Source organism: Sceloporus undulatus, chromosome 6 (assembly GCF_019175285.1).
Source record: "Sceloporus undulatus isolate JIND9_A2432 ecotype Alabama chromosome 6, SceUnd_v1.1, whole genome shotgun sequence".
Lineage (NCBI taxonomy): Eukaryota > Metazoa > Chordata > Lepidosauria > Squamata > Phrynosomatidae > Sceloporus > Sceloporus undulatus.
This window is the reverse complement of record NC_056527.1, coordinates 29,427,604-29,449,190: the sequence shown is the minus strand read 5'-3', so window position 1 is coordinate 29,449,190 and position 21,587 is coordinate 29,427,604. Positions and strand designations below refer to the sequence as shown.

At 38.1% G+C, this 21,587-nt stretch overlaps 1 protein-coding gene across 2 annotated transcripts in view; it reads right to left on the bottom strand.

Annotated features, from left to right (window-relative positions):
- Nucleotides 1–1,662: 1,662 nt before the first annotated feature.
- Nucleotides 1,663–21,587, bottom strand: part of GTPBP10 (GTP binding protein 10) — a 21,110-nt gene continuing 1,185 nt past the window's right edge. Inside the window, exons 1-10 of one of the 2 annotated variants that reach the window (XM_042476809.1) lie at nucleotides 20,099–20,377; nucleotides 19,324–19,517; nucleotides 19,132–19,223; nucleotides 18,208–18,352; nucleotides 15,702–15,775; nucleotides 14,801–14,853; nucleotides 7,335–7,442; nucleotides 6,267–6,344; nucleotides 5,390–5,513; nucleotides 1,663–2,972 (exon numbers count right to left, since the gene is read on the bottom strand). In XM_042476809.1, the coding sequence (XP_042332743.1) occupies nucleotides 2,770–2,972; nucleotides 5,390–5,513; nucleotides 6,267–6,344; nucleotides 7,335–7,442; nucleotides 14,801–14,853; nucleotides 15,702–15,775; nucleotides 18,208–18,352; nucleotides 19,132–19,223; nucleotides 19,324–19,505 (1,059 nt within the window). In that variant the 5' untranslated portion in view covers nucleotides 19,506–19,517; nucleotides 20,099–20,377 and the 3' untranslated portion in view covers nucleotides 1,663–2,769. Of the gene's footprint in view, nucleotides 2,973–5,389; nucleotides 5,514–6,266; nucleotides 6,345–7,334; nucleotides 7,443–14,800; nucleotides 14,854–15,701; nucleotides 15,776–18,207; nucleotides 18,353–19,131; nucleotides 19,224–19,323; nucleotides 19,518–20,098; nucleotides 20,378–21,587 lie in introns of those variants that run through there. The other variant, XM_042476808.1, reaches the window with a different exon arrangement.

Genomic DNA, 21,587 nt, shown 5'->3' with positions numbered 1-21,587 from the left:
TATTTACAAGTCAAAATGGCTTTTTGACTTCCGGCAGCCCTATAAATCAGAGGCCTGGAAAAGCCCCCGTCATCATCTTCACAGTCTCGCATTGCAGGCGTTTTCTAAAGTAGCAACTGCAAAGTACATGTGGCATCCTTTAATTTTATGTGCTTTATAAACAATGTATGAGCTTCATTATGGAAAGGTAACCTCATGCACAAAGTCACTTTCCATAAACTGGGGAACACCTAGATGACATACTATGTACCACATCTGTGAGGCAAGGTTATGCTGACAGTGGCAGTGCTACTGGAAGGGTCTCATGTTAGAAAGGCTTTTGCTGGGAAGTCAGTCTCAATGTGCCAAACAGTGGAGGGTGACAATGGCAGAGGAGCTCTCAGATACAACGGCAGTGGCACCATAGCTAACACTTAGTACTGCACAGAAGGAAGCGCAGTAATCTTTTTTGAATGTCTTTTATCAAGAACCTGATGAAACAATCAAAATGAAACAAGGGATAGTGCCAGAAGATAACACTCCCAAGATGGATATATAATGCAAACTTTATGTAAAATTGCAGAACTACTGGGGTTACTGGAAAGCTACTGGGGTAGAGCAGAGAGCAGCTGTGAGTAGCGCTGTGGCTAATGATGCAACTAAACTCAAGCCTAAAAGACATTGAGCTGTTGACATGGTCGGAGGTGAAAGAAAATTTGATGCTGCATAACACATTGTAGGAACATGGAATGTGAAGGGGAAGGCAGACACAGCAAAACAATAAATTAAATGTATAAACATTACAATGGTTGGTGTGAGTGAGCTAAACTGGACAGGAATGGAACATTTTGAGTCAGATAGTAATATAATGTTTTGTTCAGGAAATGAAAATTTAAGAAGAAATGGGATGACACTAATAGGAGAGAAGTAGCAAAAGCAATCAAAGGATATACTGTGGTCTGGCTGAATTATGTCAATAGAACTTCAGGGAAAACTCATCAATATAATCATAATCCAAGTTTGTGCTCCAGCTACTGAGACAGAAAAAGAAGCATTCTGAGAGTCAATACTGGAGTCCAGGAGAAAACTGATCACATAGCAAAACAGGGCTTCTTGTTAATCACAGGTGATTGGAATACTATAATTGAAAACAAAGCAGAATCAATATTTGCAGGACAATTTGTCCTAGGATCAAGAAATGGAGCAGAAGAGTGAATGATTAAATTTTGTGGTGCCAACAGTTTGTCTATCACACATTATTCAAGTGCACCAAAGAATTTCAGCAGAAAATCAACCTATGCTTTATAGATTATAGCAAAGCCTTTGATTGTGTAGACAAAAAAAAAACCCTATGGTTTTCTCTTAAACAAATGGCTGTGCCTCATTTGATTGTCAAGATGCGTAATCTATACTCAGGACAAGATGCTACCACCAGGACAGAATAAAGAAGGAGAATGGTTTCCAACTGGCAAGGGAGTAAGATAAGGTTGCGTTTTATCACCCTATCTTAACTTGTGTGCTGAAAATGTCATACGTAAAGCAGGAATAGACTTAGAGAAAGGAAACCTGAAAATTGCAGAAAGGAACTTCAACTATTTAAGATATGCAATGACACCATACTACTAAAGAAAATGGAGCAATACTGAACATAAATGAAAGTGCAAAAACAGAGTTACTGCAGTTATTTTTTATGACATCATTTACATAACTTTCATGAAGACAAGAGAAATAAGATTTTCTACACCTTTCCCAGTCATTAAACAAAATGGAAAATGTATTCAAAGTCAGAATAAGATTTGTTGGGTGGAACTATGAAGGAACAAAGTGAGATCCTCAAGTGTAAAGATGCATACTTAAATATCGTAATTTGAATTATCCATGTCTTAATCATTTCCAATTTCTATGTATGGGTGTGAAAACAGACAGAAAAAAATATAAACTAATTTGAAATGTGCTACTCTTACAGATACCAGAACTACTCAAAAGACAAATGAAAGATTCCTACAGCAAATCAAGCCTGAACTCTAGGCCAAGACGACTAAACTGAGAAAAACTGCATCTGCACTGCAGAAACAATCTGGTTTGACACCACTTTAACTGCCATGGCTCAATGCTATGGACTTCTGGGAATGGCAGTTTGTTGTGGCATCAGAGCCACAACATGGATTGGCCCAAACAATAAAGCCATTGCCCTGTTCTTGCAAGACAAGCAAGACTCTTGAAGGTCTCTCATTTACAGGGTTGTCATAAATTGAAGTTATCTTCATGCCAAATAACCACACGAAAGGCAACACTCTTGCATTTTGTTCGTACATGACAGTTGTTCTAATATGGTGCTTAGCACTATTGCTGCTAAATACCTCTGTTAAGTAATTTTAAACATTCCAAAATGTTTCAGGAAATTAAGCCCAGTAATTTTTACATGTTCTTGTCTTAGAATAGAAACTAATCTAAAAGCTTTGGTAAAGGAATTTGAGAGTCTTAGCACACCTTTATTTAAAAAATTACATATTTATTTACATCTTTGAAAATGTAATCTACAACTTGCTTGAATACAAATATTATGTAACTTGAAATTGCAGGTATTTGGTAACAAATTGATCTAGTTGAAACAATGCACATTTTTAAATTTACAGATGGAGAACAATATATACTCTTGTTTTTTAAGTAGTTGGCCTGAAAGTCAAAGCACACTCTGGCTTGGCACAAAGTCAACTACACTCAGAGGGCTGTAAGAACTAATCTCTTAACCATCATCCAATGTTTTTTTTATTTTATTTTAAGGAATAGCTATATTTCTGACTGATGCAGTGCATAAAGCTGCTCTCTTTGATAATTTTCAATCTTCTTCTCAGCTTCTTCATCTAGTATTTTTCTTAAACATTCAATCAGTTCTTCAATTCCTTCACCAGAATGTGTAGATATGGGAATGATCTCTTTGAACTTGATAATGACATCTGGAATCATCTTTACTGGAAGTGAATGCATATAATCTGAAATTACATATATTTGCAATTAATATATACAGGAAAACAAGAAAATACAACTGTGAAATTGTCTACAAATGGATTTTAATCAATATAAGGAAGCATACAGATTAACTAAATTGACACAAACTCTTTAGCAATCTTTAGTCTAGTTTTTAGCCCATAATTGCCTAATTCTTTGCTCAGGCTTATGAAGCATGTTGCACATTTAAGGCAATAAGGATAAATATGAAACAGGGATATCTTAACAGATTTAGTTCCAAAAAGGTTAAGGTAATTAGCTTTTGAAGTGTCAGAAGAGGACAGTTGTAGTGGCTGCTAACCCAAAAATATTCCTGATTTAATTAAGTGACAAAAGAGATTTGGAACTCACTTTCTTTTAAGATGTTTAATAGTGCAATGCCATGACTGCATCTAATACAAGAACAAATGAGACTTCTGTAAAGTTCTGGCTTTTCAGAGCTGAAGCAGTTTATTAATATACTCTATCCAACAGCTCCTGCTGCAAGGGAGAATGGCACAATAAACCACAGCCTTCCTACCCGTGGTTTGTTGTGATGGCATTCCAATTTATCTCTTGTTAAAAGCAGAAAGATCTGGGAACATCCAATGAATCAGATGTAAAAGAGACTCTGCTAAAAGAAGCCAGATAAATAAACCAATGTGGCAGACTATGATGCAAAACAGTAGTTTATTCATGGTTAGCCAGTGAACTTTAGCCAGACTGTGTATTTGAATCTGAGTCTGGAATCCTATGCACCATAAGATTACTTTGATTAATCATGATTAAATTTCATAAACTGAAATCTTTATTTCTCTGTCTCTATCCTTTGAGTGAATTCTTTATCACTGAAAAATGTAAGCCCTAATTTATCCCAGACTGCACTAAAACAGTTTTAAATGTCCATGCTTTTCATTTGCTTCAGCTTTCTTTTTGGGATATTCAGAGTGTAATTTCACTCTAGTTAGATACAGGCTGGCAAGCATAAGGTAAGAAACCTTCAATCCCCCAAGTAAGAGAGACTCTGGTCCAATACACACTGCAGAAATAATCCAGTCTGAGACTGCTTTAACTGCCCTGACTGATTGCTAGGGAATTCCTGGAACTGTAGTTCTGTGACACATTTACTCTTCTTTGTCAGAGAGCTCTGGTGCTACAATAAACTACAATTCCCAGGATTCCCTAGCATTGACCCAGGGCAGTTAAAGTGGTCTCAAACTGGATTGTTTCTACCATGTGTTTTGGACCTCAGATGGGGAACTATGCCTGTTTCAGCAAAGCAGTATAAAGAGGTCTCATTTCCTATTACCCATACTATAGGGTTGGGTTTTTTTAAAAAAGCAATTTAGTTTTAAAATTCAGTAGCTAGACTGGAATGCCATTCTTCTTTTAAAATAATTAAAATTCTTTCCTGGTGAATATTGCACTTTAGACAGGAAACTCATGACACTGTGACACTAAATTATTTCCCAATTTAGTTCCTTTGAACCACTTTTTCTTGCTGCCTTATATATCAGCCAAATAGCTACACGGTTTTAGAGCAGATTAACTGAGGAGAAAGACAATCTGACAAAAACACATCACAGAAATAAAAGACAAGTCTCTGGAGTAATGTGCCCTACTATACACAGTGATGCATTGAAAAAAGAATTTTTTTTACTACCACTACTACTACTACACACAGACACTCCAGTATGCCATTACAACGAGCAGCCGTATGTGCAAGAAGGAGAAGGACTAAAACTGTAACATGATTTATGTTTCATTACTATGTCAAGTACAGATCTATATGCAAATCCTCTTGCTGTATTAACATCTGCATGTTCAACAGAGTATGCACATCAGGTGGTGTTACATTCAGCTATCAATGCTAATTTGGAAACTGCAGAAAGCAACTGAAACACTGGTATTGATTAAATGCACATATGCATCAGGCATGAGTAACTCAATCTGTATTGTGTAATGTGACTAAGACTGTACAGTGGTACCCCGGGATACGAATGCGCCGGGTTACGAATTTTTCGGGATACGAAAAAATCCCATAGGGATTTATTGCTTCGGCTTACGAAGGTTTCTTCGGGTTACGAAAAAACCGCGGCGCTATTTTCCGCCACCGGAGGGCAGCAGAGAGCTATTTTTCCATTAGCGCCTATGGGAATTCGGCTTACGAAGGTATTTCGGGTTACGAAATTAACCGCGGAACGAATTAATTTCGTAACCCGGGGTACCACTGTACATTCTATCTGGTATCTAGAACTACTGCTCAAGCCACATGTCATAAATGAAATTAAGATTACCACAATGTGTTCCTCTTTCTCTGATAGAAATAGAACTCTTGCCACAAACATGAATTCGTCACTAGTTGTTCTGTAACAGAGATGTGACTTTCTTATCCTAAAAGGAGCTCTATACATTATCTCACCTTCAGGGCTTTGCAGTTGTTCCATAAGTTCATTCAGTTTTTCTTTTGCACTGGGCAAGTCCATTTTATTGATAGCAAGTAATGCAGGTTTAGTTCGAAGTTCTTCTTTGTACAATTCCAGTTCCTTGAAACACAGACATCAGTTTGCAATTGTAAAATACTGTGCTTGAAAGCATTTCATTTTATATGAGGTTTTCCTTTTTAACCTTTATCTAGACAGATTAAAAAAAAACCCACAGTTCAATGCCTCAAATTTGGGGTACTTCTTAACCCCCATCAGGAATTCCAGTGTATTCCTGGGTATAAAAATGCCCCATGTCCCCAGGAGTATTTGTGGATGCAGGAAGGTATTCTACAATATCCAAACACGCAGAAACAGAAAACACATTTTCACACAACACGAGGTAGAGCATTTGTCCAGAGTAGCTTACAGGTCTTCTTGTTTACAAAAAATTGTAGCCAACAAAATTTTGTGGCAGTTTGTGTCCTTCTTTTTAATCTTCAAAAATCAAGAAAATAAAAAAAACTAGACATGATAGATGGTTGATTTTCAGGAAGCATGTTGCAACTTTTCAGCAGACAATATCATAAATCCCTCGTTTTAGGTCTAGGTCTGTGACTCTGGGGGAATGAAATATCCCACCGGCCTAAAGGAGGGTTAACCCAGGAATTACTATATAACACAAAAATATAATAAAGTATACATCAGGACATGTATATAGTATCTTGAATATCTTGGATATTTAGCTTCTAATTTTAACAGATGTGGCATATAAATAAATATTTAGAATCTAAATATTATTGTCAGTCATGCTAAAACATGCAAAAATTTAACTACATAAAGTTAATTCATTAAAAAAAGGATCAGTAATCTTACCTTTGCCAGTAGCATTATAGTTTCAAAGGCTGTTCTGAATGGTGATAAAGAAGAAAGCTGAAATCCAGATACATCAACCTGAAAAACATTATTGAGAACATAATGAAATGTTTTCTCTCATGATTATTTTTCACTTGCCAAAAGAGAATAAAGATGAGAGAGGGTGAACAGAGCTAAAGAGGAGGTAGTTATATATACATACATGTAACAGTCCCCCCTGCTGCCAGTATCTATCCTAGTGTTTCTGAAGGGATCCCAAGTCACAGAAGCAATTAACTCACTTGCACAATTTTCTGTATTTCATTACTATCTGTATACATCTGTTCTGTGCTTTTAGTATAGTTTGCTTTTATCTTATGATAGGACTTACTGGTACCAATCTTAAATATCCCTCTTCCTCTCTACTAGCTATACAGTCCTCCCTCCATTTGCATGGACTTTCAATCTGTGTCCCTCACTTATTCATGAGGGGCAAACGGAGGGACTTAAAATGGGGCATGTGCCCGTGGTGCACACCCGCAGGTGAGGGCACGCCACTATTCAAGCCAATAGGGCTTGAATATTGGCGGATTTCTATTTTTGCAGGGGTGGTGGTCCAGAACAGATTCTCTGTGAAAACAGAGGGGTGACTGTAATTCACTACAAGTAATATCTTGATGTTCCAGTTTTCTCGAAGTCTGATTTTATCTATGATAGTCAGCATCATATCTAATAAAAATGATACTAGCAAAGGTTTCTTTAAGGGACTGGTGGCATTAGCTTACTCCATTTGAAAAATGAGTTGCCACAGCACAGAGTTTGAAAAATTTACACTGGTAAACAGGTGAACAATGATGTAAATGGAAACATTTCATTGTGACAGATCTCAACAGGTTCCTAGGAGGATTTGGCTGTCCTTGATCTCAGAGTGTAATCATTACATGTTAAAATATGATTTACAACATCAGCAATGCCATGGCATAATAAGCAGGTATCACATGGTATCTATACCAAGTTATTACTTTAGACCAGGTTTAAATTTTAAAAGGCAGCCTAAAGCAAAGAAGCCAAACAACTGTTTATTCTTACAACAAAAAGCAGCTGTTTTGTTCTTTCCACGTGCTTCAAGAACTTATGTCCTCTTCCTTTATTCATATGTGCACCTTCAATCAATCCTGGAAGGTCAGCAACTGTGATCTGGATGTGAGAGACGAGTGAGACAAGAGATTAGAGCAACACTGGAGGAAAATTCAGTGCAAGTCCGACTAATAAACAAGCTAAAGTCTACCTAAAGGCCTATGGTGAAAGGCCATCCTCACAGAACAACCCAGCAAACCTGTTTTAGGTAGTTAGGGATCTGTAATAACCGGGCCCAAAGAAGAATTTAAGTCAGTTTGCAGATGAAATCACTTGGATTCACTCTGACCTGGGCTTCATCTGACCTGCAGAAATAATCTAGATTGATACCACTTTAATTGCCATGGCTGAGTGCTATAGAATTCTGGAAATTGTAGTTTTCTGAGACATTTTGCCTTCCCTGTCAGAAAGCTCTGCTGCCACAACAAACTACAATCCCCAGAATTCCATCGCACTGAGCCATGGCAGTTAAAGTGGTGTCAACTTGGATTATTTCTGCATTTCAACATATAATCATGCCAGCATAGTTTTTAGAGACTATGAACTTTATCGCACTGCGTTCCTTCCACCCGTTCTGAGAACGGAACGGAAGGAGCAGGGCCGAGTGCGGAACGAGTGGGGGACGGATTTTACCGCACGCATCCGTCCCTCATTCGTTCCGTTCCCCCTCTCTTCCGTTCTTAATCCGTTCCAGAGGGGGAAATTTTTGAGAACTGTTCTGAACAGTTCTCAAAAAGCGTCCCCTCTGGAACGGAAGGGGCAGGGAAGAGAGGGGGAACGGAACGAGTGAGGGACGGGTGTGTGCAGTAAAATCCGTCCCCCACTCATTTCCGTTTCCTGCTGGGCCGGGCCGAGAACCCGGTGCGATAAACTTCTATGTGTGTTTTCGTTAAGCCTTTTAACTTTTGTATATTTTAATGTAATTTTATAATGTTTTTAGATTATTTTAATTGTTTTAAATTTTAATTATTTTATTTTTGTTTTTATCTGTGAAATGTCGTGGGTCCCCTCTGGGGAAAAGGCAGCATACAAATTAAACAAATAAATAAATATTTCTGCAGTGTGGATGCTGCCTATGATGCTAGAGTTGATACAGGTCCAGTAGATAGAACCCTCGTCATTGTTGATAGGTACTTTTCAAATTGTGCAGCCCAAGGATGTGGAGAAGATCCTTCAAAGTGCTGGTGATGATAAAGCCCTACACAGCCTGCGTCCAGTTTATCTGAAAAGCCATATCTCCCTTTATGAACCCCATTAGAGCTATAATGTTCCCTAGGGTGATACAGTTCAGGAATATTAGAGACTGGTTAAATTTAGGTAATGAAAATTTAACTGTAGCCTGCACTACCATCTTTGGTCAAAAGGGTGCAGATGTCACTAACCTTCCTTAAGGCAAACATGAGATATTCTTTTCTCCAGTAAGCAGTAGATAACTGCATTATTGTTTCCTTCTGCAGGGCTTCTCAACTCTTTCAGATAAGAGGGGTGTGTGTGTGTGTGTGTGTGTGTGTGTGTGTGTGTGTTGCACTGCTGCCGTGGGAGAGGCTGAAGAAATTGAGCAGAGAGAAAAACTGAATGAGCATTAGGTTGGACAGAAAGAAAGGCCATATAGAAAGAAATTTGGGCAGAGAAAGGAAAGAGCAGAAGGAAATAGAGCAGAAGGTGGGGATAGGCACTAAAGGGTTGGAGACTTCTGCTCATAATTTATATAATTATACAGTTGAAGACCTGTGTTTAAGAACAATTACTGTATCTGTTCTGTAAAACCTAGTAATGCTTGTTAAATAATAACAAGTCATATTTTTTCTTGCTCCCTTCCTCCAAAAAAAGGGGGTAATATAAATATACCAAGAGAATAAATAATTTGTGTTAGATCAAAGTTTTTGTGGGTTGTAATTATGAAGAATCAAATTACACAGATATAAGCCTTTAGGGCCGAAGGGCAGGGTATAAATAACATAAATAAATAAATAAAAAATAAGGAAGTTCTTCTCAAACGTTATTTCTATTTTCCCATTAGAACTGTTTGATTTTTTTTGGGGGGGGGGGAAGCATCATAGATCAAATCCGCTTTGATCTATTAAGGAAAAGCGGGCTATAAATAAACAGTTTATTATTATTATTTATTTATCTGTTTTTAAGGAAAATTCTAACAAACTTAATCACTTAGAAACCCCCTTCTTCCCATTTACATGCAGCTTCTTTCTCTTTCCTCCTCAGCAATCCCCACAGTTTGCCATGTTCTCCAAACTAACAATCATAGGTACTTCCACTTTGAAGTAAGATTCTTCCACTTTGAAGTAAGATTTCTAGTTAGGAGGATATTTCTGACTCTGCTTAGGGAGGGCATCTAGACTTTATTTCCCAATTCAGGTAACAAAGCAAGTTTAGTCAGTGTTATACAGGAAACAGACTGTAGACACATGTAAAAGATGATGATGGAGCATATAGGTTATTCACAACCCTTTAATCCAGGGGTTCCCAACTTGTGCTTTGTGGAGCCCTTAGGGTTCCATGTAGAAACTGCAGGTGCTCTGTGGCTGCTCCAGGAAAAATCAATAAATAAAAATGGAATGAAATTGAAAAATAAGAATATATTCTTATATATACTCTTAAACCCCATTAACTTGTAAGGCATAGGGTAGGCATCTTAGGGGCTCTGCCATAGAAATAAGGGTTCTAAAGGTTGGGAACCCCAGCTCTAATCTATACTTGGGATTCTGTCTGAAATGAGCCATTATTTCTGTGTAACAACATGCTCATTTTACTGCTTCTTAATAAAAATATAATAAACTGAACTGCACATGCAGTTTAGCTTCTTAATAATATTGCACAACATACTTTAAAGCGATCTTATATACTACCTGAGAATATGAACAGAATCTGGTTGAGAACCCTTGTGGTCTATGTAACCAGCAATTCTGAATCAAGCAATTATCAACTAATTTGCAAAGCTCAAAAAGGGACATACAAAGAGTCACTGATAGTATTGTACTTTGTGATGTGATAAGGATGAAAAATGACATTCAACAATTCTGATTTTATGCCTGCTACAAACTGATAATTCTGTTAAGTGGTTTGTATGGATACTAAATGGCATCTGAAAGAGCGATTTAGACTAAGTAAAAACTACTACAACAAGTTTGATCCCAGGTTATAATACTGCTATGTTTTTGGCAAAGAGTAAAGCACAGTCTGCCAAGCCCATTAGTTAGAAAGGAGAAAAAGCACTTTTACACACTTCACATTTGTGAACTTTGTTGTCCACCTCTTGATGCAAGCCTTTCATCTAAGAGGATATTTCCAAAATTACACTCTCCTATACCAGCTGAAATTTTAGGACATCAAAGTATAAATTATCTTGCCCAGAATCAAATGTTTCAGACCCTTATGAATGAACATGGTCCACAATTGCTCATTAAAACCTAGTAATATGGACTTGGTATCAAAAACATAATTTTCCTGCTATAGGAGGTTTTTAAATTGTTTGAAGAGAACTAGATTTAGTAATTTGGAAGAAATAAATCTGAATAAAACTCATTACACAAACTGAGTAGTTTACAACATTCAATACTGCAATATGATGCATTACAACTAAATTAACCTGGTAGTTGAGAGATGCAATATTAATTCCTTACATCAAAAGAAAATAAAACATGAGGGGGCTTACTCTTTAACATAATGCTTCACTTTTACCTGACTTACTTTAGATTTTGTGTATTCTAAGTAAAACTCGGGAATTAATTACATTCTATTCCACCCCAGCCCCAGATGGCCATTTCCTTCAAAGGGAAGATAAAGCTTAGAGAAACTGTAAAAGAGCCAGACAAACTTTGGTTGAATTCAGATAACTACGGTATATTTGTATGGTGACCTACACTGGCTATATTCAGATTATCATGTTTTGGATTAAGCCAAGATATGAACAAGCATTTTGCCTGAACACACAGCCCTTTCATGGTGCAATTAAACTAAACCAGGGGTTGGCAACCTACACCCCGCGGGCCGCATGCAGCCCGCCTAGCCGTTGGGACTGGCCCCTGCTCAGTCCTACTGCCGATTGCCGCCACCAAAGGCCCCACGGGGCCTTTTTGCGGAAGTGCGCAGGGCCTTTGGTGGCGGGCAAGGGGAGGCAAAGGCCCTGCACGCAGCCGCGCGGGGCCTTGGGCCTCTCGCGCAGCTGCACGGGGAGGAAGAGGAGGGAGGAAGGAAGGAAGAGGAGGAGGAGGGAGGAAGGAGCAGGAGGAGGAGGGAGGAAGAGGAGGAGGAAGAAGAAGAAGAAGAAGAGGAGCAGGAGGAGGAGGAGGAGGATGGTGATGGTGATATTGATACGAGCCAGCTTCAGAGGCACGGCCAATGTACGTTGCTGTGATTTTTACAAACTCATGCGCAGTGAAGAAAAACCACAGTCCCTTGACCAAGTACAGTACATTTGAACCCGAGGGCAAATCACTTCTTGTGAGACCACCTTGACATGTTAAATATGCATAGCCATATGAACTCATGTTCAGTGTGAAACCCAAAGAGTTTGGTTATGCAATAAGCCTCTGAAATATGCAAGAGATTGCCATGTTAAGTAAAGCCATGTTCAATGCTGAAATGTGCTGTTTGAAATGGGGGGAGGGGGGGTTGGCCAGAAAGGGAAGTGTATTTCTGCCATCTGTCTAGGAATAATGCCCAAATGTCCTCCATTTTGATCATGCCTAAGAAACATGCATTTATATTAACATTTTTTAAAAATCATCAAATTTTTTCGCATGTCCTCCATTTTTTTAAAAAAAAATGTGTCTTACATTTGAAAATGTTGTCCTATATTATTTAAATTTTTTTTTGCTCCCCCCCCCCCCCATTGTCTCGGGGACACCATCCCGGCCCCTGGCTCAAAAAGGTTGCCTACCCCTGAACTAAACAGTCTCTAAAGAAACAATAGTTTGTTATTTTGCCCCCCCCCCCAAAACACCAGCAATGGTTACTTGCTTTGGGAAAGGCCAGAAACTTAGACCAGGATGTCAGTTTTGGTCCTGGCTTGTTCCAAATCTGATAACCATAGTTTCATTCTTTGGACCAAAAAGGAAACTACGGCTAGTTATAGATTTCCTGTTTGTCTTCTCTCACCACAAAGGGAGGAGCAAAAAGGAAGTGAATGCTGGCAAAATGTAAACGTCATTAAGTCAAAATATGATATCTGAGCCAAGGCTTTATAATTCCAATAATGTCGCCTACTCAGCTGTCTTGTATAGAGGATATTTATTGAACATGAAGGTTACGGTAGTCAAAAGTGGCAATTACATGCTTTTTTTTAAAAGGGTAAAGTAAGATACAGAGGCCTCAATAGGTACAATCAAGTTAAAAAGAGTAACCAAAAGAAAAGCATCATTTCTCTATTATGGCTTTGCAATGATTTGCTAGTTTAGCAGATATACATGGCAAGTGATTATGATAAAGAAGGAGAACACTCATATCTAATTGTGAAATACTGGCAAACATTGGAGAGAGCAGTTTCTGAAACTTGCTCATAAGAAAGATAATATTTTTCAAAATTATTTTTTTAAAAAAATGGAATTTTGCTTTTGGAGTATTGACCATTCAGGATGTGCAGTCTTCAAAGCTTCATATATGTGTTGTTAATATGGTAAATGGAGCTGGAAATGTTGAATAGGAACAAAGCTTGAAACATTACTTTTTGGGGGCAGCTCCCAGAACCAGTCAGTATGATCAGCCACCATGCTGGCTAGGGATTCTGGGAGCTGTAATAAAAAAACTAATTTTTTCACACTCTGATCACTGCATGGTAGAATAGAAGGCATGCTTGTCAAATGGGGTGGGGGAGGTTAGCAAATATACCAGAGTATAGATTCAGAATGCAAATGATCTTGACAGATTGGAGAGCTGGGACAAAACTAATAAAATTAATTTCAACAGCGATAAAGACATGTTACTATCTCTAGGTGTGAAAAACGAAATGCACAAATACAGGATTAGTGACATGTGGCTTGAAAGCCATACATGTGAAAAGGATCTAGGGATCTGAGAAGGCCAAAACTAAGCATGAATCGAGGGTGTAATGCAGTGGCCAAAACACCAATTTAATTCTAGGCAGCATCAACAAAAATGCAGTGTCCAGATCAAGAGAAGCAGCAATGCCACTCTATTATGCTTTGGTCAGACATTACTTGGAATACTGTGTCTAGGCAGCACAATTCGAAGAGGGATACTAACAAACTGGAATGAGTCAAGAGAAGGGTGACCAGGATGATCAAAGGTCTGGAAACCAAACCCTATGAAGAATGAACCCAGCATATTTAGCTTGTAGAAGAGAAGACTGAGAAGTGATACGATAGCCATCTTTAAATATCTGAAAGGATGTCATGTAGAAGGTGGAGCAAGTTTGTTTTCTGCTGCTTGAAAATGGAACCCAAACCAATGAATTACAATGACAAGACAAGAGACTCCACCTAAACATTAGGAATGACTTATTTCCGGTAAGAGCTGTTCAACAGTGGAATAGACAGCTTCAGAGGGTGGTGGACTCTTCTTCTTTGGAGGTCTCCAGAAAGAGGTGAGATGGGCATTTTTCAAGAATGCTTTATACTAGTTGTTTATTCCTGCATAGTGGGAACTGAATTAGATGGCCCTTATAGTCCCTTCCAATTCTATGATTCTATAATCAGGACACAGATTTTGTTTAAATTTGTCACATCCACCTGGGATAGTGGCTATATAATAATTTGTAAGCTACCGCTTTCCCTAAAATAGATGATTATAAGGCTGCACTTATGACAATCCTGGGGCTAGTTTTTAAAATGTTTTTATTTATTTATTTTACACGCCTCTTTTGTCCCGGAAAGGGAACTCACAGATAAAATTATTTTTTATAACAAAATGTTCAAAAACAATTAAAATCATCTTGCTAAAACTGTATAAAATTAGATAAAACATGCAAAAGTTAAAAACACAAATAGAACACACACCCTGTATAAAAGCATCCCTGACAATGATTATATATTAAAAGCCCAATTAAATAAAAATGTATTTGCCTGCTGGTGAAAAGAAATCGATAACTAGTAAAGCTGTTTCAACATGGCCTATATGTTCCTTATAACTGGCCCCAGTCAGCATTCTAGCTGCCCCATTTTGAACCCGCTGAAGTTTCCAAAAGTTTCCAAAGGCAGCCCTACACAGAGTGTGTTACAGTAGTCCAAACAGGACGTAATCAAAGCATGCGCCACCATAGCCAGATATAACATCTCAAGGAACAGGTGCAGCTGGTGCATTAATTTAGCTGTGCAAATGCACTCCTGGTCACTGGTGAAACCTGGGCATCCAGGTTATCAGTAACTAGAATCTCATCATGTTATTCAAAAGGTGACAACAGAGACAATACCCGTGACAACATCTCTAATATAAGACAGACTAACCTGTTTGTGATCAGCATATTTAACTATTCCAAGTTCAGGTTTTATTGTTGTGACTGTGAAAAATACAAAAAGGTTAACATTGTTTGGTGAAGAACTTTATCTCTGCCTTGCATACATCTGCCCAATACACTTGTCAGCAAAGAACAAGGGCAACATAATGATATTTCTGGCCTAAATACAGTTGCTAGTCCTTAATGAAGGGGGCCCACTGAATCAATCACCAAATAATAAGTCAATCCTTATCTAAATTGAATTGATGCATCCTGCTTTCTCTAATATAACCATCTGAATTTTGGAGAGGCCGTAAGAATATACAGCATTAGCATAAACCTTCTATGACAGCCAAAACTGATTATATCCGAGAATACATTGATATTAACTAAAATTATTATTAGAGAACATTTGGCTGGAGTAGTGATGTTTTGCTCTGTTGACTACCTAAAAGACAGATACACTGATACACAGGGTTATATACCCCTAATTGTACATATATCATAAGCGGCACTCACAGGGAGAAACATAAAATCAAGGTGCACATTGATTTTTAGCTGCAGCATACCCATCTGCAAAAGAACTGTATAAGGACAGAGCAAGCTACAATAGTTTTCTGCAATAATACTTTGAAAATCTTGGTAGCTGACAGAGAGGAGCCCAATTCAGCACGGGCTATTTGTGTGCTAAATATAAATGTTCCAGACCACACTGAATATACAAACTCTCTTTCTCAAACTACACACACATCTCATTCCCCCCCCCGCCCACATTGTAACAGGCTATTGTTGGAGGTATCAGATGAGATTGCCTACATTCAAATTGTTTCACTTGCAAAATGAAAGCACAGGTCCCAAGACATATGAGATCAGTGCTAATGCTAATACACACAAAATAATTACTTACTTACAAGCGTAATCGGCAACCTCAGGAGCAGCACGAGAAATCTTGGTTAGCAGAGAGGACTTTCCTGCATTTGGAAATCTGAAATAAAAAAGGAAGCACAGAATTACCAACCAGTACTATATCACAATGTTTACATATGACAGAACAACAAAGTCATTTCCTTGCTCATTTCATAAAAATGTATTTTATTTGTGCATATAGTTTTGATTAACAGAGACAAATGTCTCATAGATAAACTACTCTGGAGATGGGGGAATAAGCAAGTAATTTTATTTGCTTATTTTTTAAAAGATCTTTTTGTAAAAATTCAGTAATGTTATACAGTGCGCCCGCTCCATACGCGGGCGCACTATATGCAGCTTCCTGCTTACACAGAAGTCATGCGACAATATAAACAGTGGTGTGCACACCTGCGCCACACTGCCCCTGCGTGCACACGCCCCACTGTTTCCTATGGGGCGTGAGCATACGAGGATTTTCCCTTATGCAGGGGGGGGGAATGGATCCCCGCGTAAGGAGAGGGTCCACTGTAACATAAATAAAATTACATTATTTCACAGGTAATCATATCCAGTTACTAACTGTTGCAAATCAATCTTTGTCAGTGTTACTAACAGTTTTCAAGCAAATGTCTTACATCAGGGGACGATGTACATCCAAGCCTATTTCTGTTCACATATGTATAAAAGGGCTTGGTGTTGTATTGTCACTGCTGTACCTTTATCTGCTTAGTTTATTTTTTCCATCAAAACTATTTCCCACAACCTTTCTATCTACTTTACTATTGAGAGCTCTGTTGTGTATCACCTCAGAGGGGCTGATATGTGTCTTTGTTAGAGCCATGCAATAATAAAAAGGTGATGTTGTTTCCCATTAAGTGTTGTCCATGGCACTTGTAAACATTTTTCTTTAAAATTGCTGAACTGATCTATGCAAGGATGCCTTAAATGCTGAGCTATTATATTCATGCAATAAAAGTGTGCTCCTTATGCATTTTAAAAAGTGGGCAAGATCCAACAGTGTACTTCAGTATCCAGAATCAGCAGAATTGTGACATTTATGCCACAGCCCCCCTCCATGGCATTCAAAATCTGTTCCAGAAAGCGTCCACCTCCCACGGTTTTCTTTAGGGGGGGTGAATGGGGTTTGGCTGATTCTTGCAAATACATTAGGATCCAATGGAATACACCCTGCTGGATCCTGGCCAATGTTCCCACAAGTCCCCCACAAGTGAGTATCTATAGGTTTGCAACGTTGATTAACCATCCCACTGCAAGGGAGAAGTTTGAGAGGAAGAGAGGGGAGTATAGACCAGTGGCTGTACCGCCAATTCTCTCACTGTTTGAAAAAAATAATAATTGAATTGTACACAACATGGCAGATCTCTTTGAAAAATATATTGCTCGTTGAAGATTATAGGACAGGGGAAAGAAGATTGTTAAAGCTTAAAAGGCCTGCCAGTTCAAGAAGACTGGAGCCCAAACATATCATTACTACTGGGTTAGTGGAATAGCTTATTTGTGCTTGCCAAAAAAAAAAGTATTGAGTCCTTCCATGCTGGGGCTATATAGTGAGGGAAATTTACTGATGAATGTTGGAAATATCACCACTCTGTACCTGTCACAGGTCTTCTTGGCATAGGATTTAGATTGTGCTGAGAAAGAATACCTGACAGCCTTCATTTTACAGAAGGAAACCATTTTGCAAATATAGACACAAGGTTAGGTTCAGAAAAGAAAAAAATGTTCTTTTTTTCAACCTACTTTTAAACATAACTATAAAAAAATCCAAAGAAAACTAATGGATAGGAAACATTTCCATATGACACAATAAAGGGTCCCTACTACATAAAGGACTAATGAAAGATGGGTGGGAGTTTCAGAAAATCAATGTAATCAGGCTAATACAAAAACATTATTATACTTGCTCAGGAAGAATTCTATTAATGCAGAGTTAGATGCATTCACTTTGAAATATATGTATGGCTGTTGTTTGAATGCACCTGAACCTAATCTTGTGCCTTCCATCTTTTCTAAAGACAATATGGTTTGCACATCTGTATGTCTATGATCTAAAGGTAAAGCATTTATCTACATACAGAGATGTAAAAGCAAATTCAACTGAGATCAAAGCACAAGCTTTCAGAGGCTGATTTAACAATTCAGATAAAGAAAATGAATATATGTCCACTCACCATAAATTTTCCACTTTTTTTTTTATTATGACAACAATTTTGAAATTTGATGTAAAATCAGCAGAAAGAAGGGTCAAAAGCACTTCCTTAGATATTTATAACCTTCCTTTTAGTTGCATCTAAAACTCTGGTTTCCTGTTGTAAAAATCCTAAACAAGGGTTCAAGTTCACAGGTTGAACCATTCTGTGTCCACATAGTGAAAACTAAAGACATCCACAAGTAAAACAAGAGTAGTAAATGCATGAAATCTTCACTTTAATATACAAATATGATTACTAAGACACCATAGTACAATTTTCAGGATTAAAGACTCACCCAACTAAACCAACATCTGCTATAAGTTTTAGATCAAGATGAATCGTATGTGCTTGACCTTTGGAGGGCAGGAAATTTGTTACCAGGCATCCACCAATACCCCCACGTGCCACCAACAGCCTTTCTCCTGGTTTGTTAAGTTCACCTAAAATAAAGATTGCACCTTAGTCTGGAAAGAATAATAGCTTTTGCAAACATAGACAGGCACTACTTCCAGCTTTCATACTGCTCAGGCATCGGATATGTTTAGAAAGCAACAACACACACCAAGAAACACACAATCTTAGTACCAAATGTATTACAATGTTTCCTCCAACAAAGCTAACAAATATACTGCATAATAAAATTATAATTAAAAAAAAAATGTCGGAAATCAAATCATGTTGCTTCCAAAAGGGTTTATGAAAATAATATTAATATTAAGACTGAAATCTTACATTCAAGGGTTGACCCTTCTGGACAATCTAACTCACTTCCATGAAAACATGCACAGTGCGCAAACGAACATGCATCAGTTAAGACAAATATAGTATCTTTTGTTAATCAACGATATTAGACTGCTTCTGAGAATTATCAATTAACTGTTCCTAAAAATCTGCAACAAACACATATGTCAGCAACAGCTGCATGAAACCCTTGCAATGCCAGCCAAAATTTAGTTCTCCAATAGGTCAATGGAAGGCATGCTCCAACAAAGCCAGTACTGTATTTACAGCCTGAGAAAATTCATATTATAGAGGGTAAGTCCTTAAGATGTGGGAGAGGGCAGTTTCATACAGGAATGAATTATATTGAAAATAGAATAAAGTCCATTCAGCACGAGTATGTGTAGGATAAATTCTTTCTAGACACACCTCTACTATACTTTACGACTGATTTACAGTAACATAATGTAAGGGTAAAGAAGGGCCAAAATATCCTTACCAAACATTTTCCCATCATCTGAAGTGACTGAAATTCCTGGAGGCACATTTACCTCACAATCTTTGCCACTAGCACCTTTCAGCGCAGCAATACTTGAAGGATAAAATAAAATAAAATAAAAATTACAACACTGCTTACTAGGACAAAGAATACTCTGACCACACTAATTCTCATTCAGAGAAAACTACCCACCTACTGTTGGCTCCTGTTCCTGCAATAAACCTTTTGGTTGGATATTGGTCTTTAAGTCTCTTCAAGGTAATTTTTTCATGAGCCATCAGCCAGACATCGCCACCTTTTCCTCCTTCTCCACCTAATCGAGGATAGCCCATTCCACCAGTTCCTCCTCTCACGTAGATCCTTAGATCATCCATAAATCTGCCATACTATTAAAAGGACACATTAATTCAGGGCGGGAAAGCCTCAAGCTCTAGGCCAAATCTGATCCTCTTAGGGTCCCAATCCAGTTCTCTAGTGGGTTCTCCAGATAGCAATGCCCCATTCCCTTTAACCTGACTGAACATCAGCTGCAAGATTTTATTGTAACCCTCAAGTGGAGCTCTTTTAAGCTCTGAGAAACACTGAAATAATATGTTCCCTCTTCTTTTTGACTTGGAAAAAAAACAGAGTAGTAGAAATTATCGGTGAAATTGGTGCTTTTACTCTATAATGCTATAATTCTAAAATATTATTTTAAATGTCAGAGAGAGAAAAATTGCCCTTCAAACAGTAGGACCACTTCAACAAGCCATAACCTACTTTTTAAAAACTGAAGGCTCCTAATACAGATCAAAGAAATATCTACAAACAGCCTACAAAAAGAAAATGACACAGATGTGTCAACAACTGGCAACATCCAAGGAACTATAGTGTCAGAACTCATACTTCTTTAGACCTATCAGGAAAAGCCCTTTGGTTCTTCTATCTTTTTAGTGAACTGCTGCTGGACTGGGGCTCTCAGACTTACTTTTGTAGCAAAATGTCTCCAGAAGACTCTTTTCTGCTTAGGTCAGAACCAATTTGTAATACTGTCTCCAGTCCTGGGCACCACAGTTAAAGAAGGATATTTAAAGGCTGGAATGGGTCCAGAGGAGGGGGACCGAGATGATCAAAGATCTGGAAACTAAGTCCTAAGAACAACTTCAGGAGCTGTCTATGTTTAGCTTGGAGAAGAGTGAAGGAAACAAGATATTCATCTTTAAACATCTAAAGGGATGTCATATCGGAGATGAAGCAAACTTGTTTTCTGCTGCTCCAGAGACTAGAAACCAATGGATTAAACTTACAAGAAAAGAAATTCCACCAGGACATAAGGGGGGGACCCTCTTCCTGTAAGAGGTGTTCAGCAGTGAAATAGTGGCTCAGAGGGGGATGAATTCTCTTTCATTGGAATTTTTAAACAGAGGTTGGATGACCTTCTTTCATGGGCGCTCTAGTTGTGTCTTCCTGCATGGCAGGGGATTGGACTGGATGGCCCTTGCAGACCATTCCAGTTCTAGGATTCCAAATTGTCTCTTTTAATTAAGTTCTGAAATGTTATATTTCAAAATTATGCAAGAGTGTGATTTAATAATATGATTTGCCCTGTGTTAGTTTCACATGTGGATGATATACAAATTGTGGTTAATACAATTCATAACATTTTTGAGATGAACGTCTAACACTGAAAAATAGTAGAAAAGGATGGATCCAGGATCTGCTGTCTATCCACATGAGACATTTGCCTATGTAAAGTATATGCAGATATCCTTGCTCACTCAGCAAACTTAACTCACCCCATTCAGAGGGATCCCCCAGATTTCTGTGTTGCATTTTCAGTTGTCTGCTGTGTGGGAAGGGAATGTGAGAAGCCATCCACTTCTACTAACTGAGTTGCACAAGTCTAAGTCTGAGGCTTAATCAGATTCTTGCAGCACCTTAAAGGCTAGCCAATTTATTGGGCCATAAGGTTTTCTACAGATTACAAATTGATATATGAAGCAGTTGTCAAACCCATAAAAGGTTATAGCAGGGCAAGGTTATTCCCATGGTTCAGAGAAGGAAGACTGTTTTGAATTACTCCCAGGAACCATGGCACTCAAGGAAGGCCATGCAATATTCCTGATGCATGGAAAAGAATTTGGTCCAAAATTTGGGAAAGTTACTTTTTAATAGAAGATGCTTATCGTGATAGTTCCAACCCCCCAGGAGTCACTTGTCATTATGGTTATACTATAATATATGGGGGGAAATTTGGTCCAAAAAAATCTGGGAAGATAATTTTCAACTGTTGTTGGTTATTGTTATGATTCCAATCCCCCAGTAGTTACTTGTAATTGGAAAGTTTTCCCCCCCTCCAATAGTAGTTGCTTATGGTTACAATTCCAATCCCCAGTAGTTACTTGTAATTGGAAAGTTTTCCCCCCTCCAATAGTAGTTGCTTATGGTTACAATTCCAATCCCCAGTAGTTACTTGT